The sequence below is a fragment of the Squalius cephalus genome (assembly GCF_949319135.1).
Source record: "Squalius cephalus genome assembly, chromosome: 6".
Classification (NCBI taxonomy): Eukaryota; Metazoa; Chordata; class Actinopteri; order Cypriniformes; family Leuciscidae; genus Squalius; species Squalius cephalus.
In genome coordinates, this window is record NC_137127.1 from 2,743,582 (window position 1) to 2,750,357 (window position 6,776).

The 6,776-nt window shown below is 34.2% G+C and overlaps 1 protein-coding gene across 1 annotated transcript in view; it reads right to left on the reverse strand.

The window, feature by feature from the left end:
• The window catches only part of LOC307160084 (xaa-Pro dipeptidase-like), an 80,980-nt gene extending 78,515 nt beyond the window's left edge, over positions 1-2,465 (reverse strand). The window contains exon 1 of the mRNA XM_079873912.1: positions 2,353-2,465. Within this exon, the coding sequence (XP_079730038.1) occupies positions 2,353-2,369 (17 nt within the window). The 5' untranslated portion in view covers positions 2,370-2,465. The remainder of the gene's footprint in view (positions 1-2,352) is intronic.
• Positions 2,466-6,776: the final 4,311 nt, after the last annotated feature.

Here is a 6,776-nt window from a genome sequence, read left to right on the forward strand (position 1 = left end):
ACTGCAAATCACACTGTGACAAGAGTCTTTTCTGTCTACTTATCCAGTTTACACACAGATGGTATAAATTGTTGATTATATCTTGATGAAAAAACCTGCTGAGATGAAATTAATAGCTTTGTGACTGTAACACAGCTGTTGCACAAGAGCTGGATTTGATCCCATGATAATAGGGAAGAATGTTTTCTGCTGATCTCTGCCAGAAACTCTGAAAATCACTGAAAAACACTGACCGCAGGCCAAACTTAAAGGGATATTCACATCTGATCTGCTGAAATATAAGCCTAAAAGAAGTTTTGAACACCTTAATGCTGCTTTTCTCCTAGTTTATAGTAAATACATCTGTGTGAAGATACAAGAAAGCTACAAAGTTTCATAACAGCAGTGCTATATTCTGTTCCTCAATCAAAACCAAGTCATTATTCTCTGACGATACTTTTACCTCCGTCATTCTTGATGTTCAGATTAAAAAATTATGCCTTGACATCTCACACCAGGTTTGATATTGTTTATACTCAAATATGCAGTATGGATAATTGATTTTGAGAGCTGCATGATTTTCAATATGAAAAAGACCTATACTTTAGTATGTTTCTCACAATAAACAATCAAAGAAAACAACCAGAAAACTTCACTAGGTCACTATGAAGAGCTGCAGAAATTATTTAGCATTAAACAGAAAAAATAAAATACATATCTGGTTAATAAATAATGAATTCTTCTTTCAGCCGAACACAATCAGAGTTATATTAAAAAATATATCCTGTCTCTTCCTAGCTTTATAATGGGAGTGAATGGTACCTGAGATTTTGAAGCCCCCAAAAAAGTGCATCCATCCATCATAAAAGTAATCCATACGACTCCAGGGGTTAATAAAGGCCTTCTGAAGTGAAGCCATGCATTTGTGTAAGAAAAATATCCATATTTATAACTTTATAATCACTGGCTTCCAGTAATGGATAGATGTGCTTTTTTGGGCTTTAAAATCTGAGGCTCCATTAACTCCCATTATAAAGCTTGGAAGAGCCAGGATATTTTTTAATATAACTCTGATTGTGTTTGCCTGAAAGGAAGTCTTATACACATAGGATGGCTGAAGAGTGAGTAAATTATCAGATCATTTTCATTTTAGGACGAACTAACCCTTTAATATCCATTCAACCATCCATATCAGAAACAGATTATGCTTTTGATTAGACCCTGAGATGCAACTTTCTCATATCTAAGATTAAAATCTTGCTTACACTGGACTAGAAGGAATGTTTTATCACTGATGGAGTGTGTAAAGATTAACAGTGATCCGGGGCGTCTGTACAGTATGTGGTCAAAGGTCACAGCTCACATTCATGTCACCGCACATTAAACGCTCACTCCTCTTAAATCATCCTGATAAAGAGTCCAATGTCAGGGATAATGCACAGTCAGCCGGTCATTATCGCAGAATAAACCCCAGCAGGTGAAGCGGAAAGGCCTGGGTTTATTTTATGATAACGACAGGCACATTACTCTGCTTATTACAGGGATATATAAAAACAATAAAAAATAAAAATAGATGGACATCAACTATATTATTTGAGTTGAAAGTGCAAAAATAAATCTATTAAGCATAGAAAGTGGTCTAAAAACAAGATTAAAACTACAACAGCATGCAACATGTACTGTACATAATAATAATACTAATACAATGCAAATTTGATCTCTGAATGCCACAAATGCCGTGCATTAAAACCACAATCAGTTATTTTTGCATTTTGCATATTTGTGTCAAATGCAGTCCATTATAAAATTATAAAATTAGAAAACAGAGTGCGTTTTATTGACATTTTGACAGACTACTGAAACATGTGTAACGTTACTTCAGATACATACAAATACACAAACAGCACAGGAAAATTGAAATGAACTGCAAAAAGCGATTAAAAGTGTTAAACTTAAAAGGAAACGATGACCAGTCATATCACCTCCTGAAATATACATTTGGATATATTTAACCTAAAACTTTGGTGATAAAACAAAGTTCAGACATAATTGGTCAACATTCACCTAGCTAGCTAACATCGCCGATGTACCATGGTATTACTACAGTACATTTTTGTAAGGGAACGTAACTTAAACCACATAAAATAAAGTAGTAGCAGAGTTTATTCGCGAACATAGAAACAAAAACTGTACGTCAATTAAAGAAGACAAACGTCTGCAAAACATCTGCCAGAATCCTTAAATACACCGCTTCTACATGTAAACACCGCGCCCCGCGCATGCGCAGGAGCAAACGCTTCTGCATGCGTATACCGTTGAGTGATTATGAATAAAACAAATATCTCAAAGTAAAATAAATCACAAGAAACTCACTGCTGTGATGATGCCATGCTTCTGTTGCTCAGCTGAGAGATTCAGTCATGTGACCAAGAGCAGCTGATCACTCCGTGCGCGTGCATACCACGCGTTCACTCGATCACGTGACCGCGCTTTTTCCGCGTGTGTGAGTGAGACCAAACCCACTGACTAGATAAGATACTGCAGAGATTTTATCCAACAAACACATTGAACCTTGAACAGATATAGTGCAATGTAATTTAGCATATTTGAAGAAAAAAAAACGGAGGATAACTGTGAATTATGTGGCTCTTTTCAAGTGTAAGTACCAAACAAACACCCCTCTGACACAAGATGTTGAATTGGGATTTGAATTAGACTGACAGAAAGAAGAATTGGACGAATTCAAAGAAACTGGGATTTTATTTGGCCAAAACAAAACATAAATAGCCTAATATCATTGATTTGGGCTAATCTATCTTGTGTATTCCCCTAATATGTAAAATGCATATTTTTGTCATCCATTTAGACATTTCTTTACGGTTCAGTACAGTCAAACTCTTTAATGTTGTGATACAGCAACACAAAATGTCAGTTACATTATATAGTCAACATTTTATGATGTCAAAATATGTAGGCTAGAGTAGATTAGATTCTGGAATTAGGTTTTATTCCAATGTAATGTTTTAAGTTAATTTATTAAATATAACAGGAATTGATTTAATATAACCTTCTATAGGCTTCATATTTATGAGTTATACTGAAAAATGAAAATGCATTTACACAACAGCTGCATTTACAGTCAACTGCACAATTCGTCAGTCAACTTTATTCTGTAAAAATAATGCTGGTTAATGTAATAAACACTCTCAGGTGTTTATTACAAAAAAGGTACAAAAGCTGTCACTGGGACAGTACCCTTCAAAAAGGGTTCTAATATGTACCATTTAGGTACTAATATGTACACGTTTGGTACCAATATGTACACGTTTGGTACCAATATGTACCTTTGAGGGACTAATATGCACTCTTACACAGTTGTACCTTTTCAAAAGGTACCTCCACAGTGACAGCTTTTGTACCTTTTTTTCTGAGAGTGAAGGATACAGCAACAAGAATATAGCAAATAAAGATGATAAAAACACTCTGAAGAGAGAACTTGACCTACAAAACCTTCACATTCCAGTCAAAAATATATAGTTTTATACTACAAAGAACATAGCAATAAGTTCAAATTCAAATGTAGTTCTTTATGTGATTTCAGATGCAGCATCAGATGACCTTTGAAATGACCTTTCGCATCACCCTCTCTCTGTTGATGTCATATTCAGCCGTCTTTTGTTGGGAGTAAAGCATTCAATAAACCATAACACAAAGGAATGAGCAGAGCAAAACCATCTGTTAAAATGAGTTTTCATCTTTCATCGGTTCATAATTCCTCTGAATTCCTTCAAACCCGAGAGAGGTATTTTCTGCGACACAATTACAAGTTTCTCTCCTCAAGGAAATTAAAAGACAACTTGAAGACGGCACAGTACAATCTATCGCTGTATTATCCCTCTTTTTATCATTTAATCCTTTCAGGATGCGTCCCTTTACGACAGGGTTAGATTTGTGGATCTTATCATCAGCTTTTCTTCAGCCCCAAACTCTAAAATAATAATATAACAACAGCAGAAAAAAAAACCCACATGATTGTGTTTGTCTCACATTCCCTACAGATGTTGCATTACCGGTCTAATAAAAGTCTGTGAGAAACGGATAGATGCATTTAAGCAAAAAAAAATCTCATCCTGCTGTCCTTTGTCTAATGTTTCTCATGACAGAAAACCAACCGCATGATTCCATCAGGGATGAGTTTGCATTCAGTTTCCTCGATATGCTGCTGGTAAGCACTTTTTTCTGGTGGTTTTTAAGGAGTCCTGTGGCTTTGATGTTGTAATTGCATCCACATAATCTGGCTGATTAGCTTTTTCCTGTGTCTCCGTCCAATCGGAGCGTCTTTCTCAAGGTCTGTCTGTAAATAATGAAGCCACTGTCCTTCACTGCCCTGTTTTACATGCAGATACACATGCATGCTGTTTTATGCTGGCATTTTTCTCTGCCTTATTCTGCTTTTAGTCAACATGAAATCAGTATGAATCCTCTAAATATATCCTCAAAGTAAAGGCCAATCGTTTTTTGTTTGTTTGTTTTGCTCTTATTTTTCAGAATTTGGACGGACCGTTTTGATTTTGTGTTTATAGGGCTCTATTTCAATCAGTCAATATCAGTGTTATTTCAGTATCAATGAGATACTACAATAGTTTTTATTTTTATATTTTCTGTTTTCATTTTAAGTTTTGTTAAATGAAAAAAAAAAGTGATTTTAGTAATATGTTTTAAAAATATTTCTGCTGTTTTTATTCATTTTTATTTAATTTTAGTTATTTTAGTACATCAAATTAAACAAAATTAAAATGAGAATGGTTGCCTATCTTATAAAATAAGTTTAAGTTTTTCTATTTAATTTTATCTCAGGTAATGTTATTTTTTTTTCTCAAGTAATAAAAATGTTTTTAGTTACAGTTTTAGTTAACTATAAGAACCCTAGTATGTATGTATGTATATATCTATATCTATTTAAAAAAATAAATACATAAGAATAATAATATTTTATAAATATATATATATATATATATTATATTAGGGATGTGAAAAGATTAATCGTGATTAATCGCATCCAAAATTTTACATAATATATGTGTGTGTGCACTGTGTATAATTGTTTTGTATATATAAATACACACACTTGCATGTATACATTTAAGTAAAATGTGTTATTTATATATAAAATATTTATATATAATATAAATTATATATAAATATATACAGTATATACATGCAAATATTTCTTAAATATATACATGCATGTATGTGTATTTATATATACAAAACAATTATACACAGTGCACACACACATATATTATGTAAAATTTTGGATGCGATTAATCGCGATTAATCTTTTCACATCCCTAATAAATATATATAATATATTTCACATCCCTAATATATATATATTTATTATTATTATTATTATTATTATTATTATGTATTTTTTAGGACAGTCAAATTACACCACTATCATCTTTTTAGTGATCAGTATGAGCCCTTGAAAAGCACAGATTGGTTAACCACTAGTATGTGGTCTGACTGGGATTATATACAACACCAAACCAGGTCCACCTCAAACCCTGCAGTGCATTAGGAATCGTCCAGCATCTGAACTCTGAGTCTGAGTGCATGAGCTCACGACAGAATGCTTTTATCATCTCTCCACATGGGTCTGTTCTGGACGCCAGCTGCACTTTCATCATCATAAAGCTCCTTCTCTGCATCTCTTAAGGTCATCGGCACCTGCAGAGCGCTACTGGAACAGAGGGATTCATGACGCATTCAAGTATAGCACTATCACTGTTTGTGCAATATGCAAAATATTTTTCTGTACAGAACTTTCCCTGGTTTCACAGACGAGGCTTGAGTCTAGTCTCTGACTAAAATGCATGTTCGAGCTGTTTTAACTTAAAGCAACTTGCACTGACTTATCTTAAAGTCCCCCTGTGGTGAAAATCCAGCTTTTATTGTTGTTTATGTGTCTATGTGGAGTTTTTAATATGCTTTAAGTCAAAGCATGTGTAAATTCATAAGTCGACACCATTGCTGAGTATTTCCTCCTTAAAACTGCAGTGAACCAAAGACAGTCTCAAAAACACGCTTTGAAATCGCTGGTGTTTCTGACGTCACAAACTACCTTGTAACCAATCAGATCAACGTGTGATCGTCAACCTGTGGATCTCTGAGCTGAGTGAGTGAGTGGAGGCGGGGCTCATTTGCATATTCATAGAACCGCGAATACTAAATGAGGCAAGGGTGTCGAGTTACATTCAAGATATTTTAACGCATGAAGACTTTTTTTTTCAAGTAAAAAACTTTTAAATATATCAATTTGGTGATCAATAATGTGTTTTTAATGGATAAAATGATTGACTACAGGGGGACTTTAAAACTGTTTTGTCTGAAGATGCCCACACCAGTAATGTTTTCTTTCTAAGGCACATTTATTAAAGCTACTTAACTGAACTAAGCCCTAATCCTGGCCTAATCCATTTTTCATGTTATTTAAAAATGTTCTAGTGATAAAGTATGTGTATGAGATGTTTATTCTTACAATTCAATAAAAGTTAAAAGAACCCCTCAAATATGAAGCACCGGACGGAATCCTTGAAGGTTCTATATAGAACCTTTTCTTCTAAAAGTGATGCAACCACATAGCAACACCCTGGCAACCATCAACAACCAAAATGTAAACATGTCATCTGCAGTACAGTGACGTCCAGCATGTGAACGTGCTGTTTGACGGATGTCTTCACGCTGGAAACTGCTGGAGAAAACTAGAACAGCGTTCACTGTGTTTCTTCTCT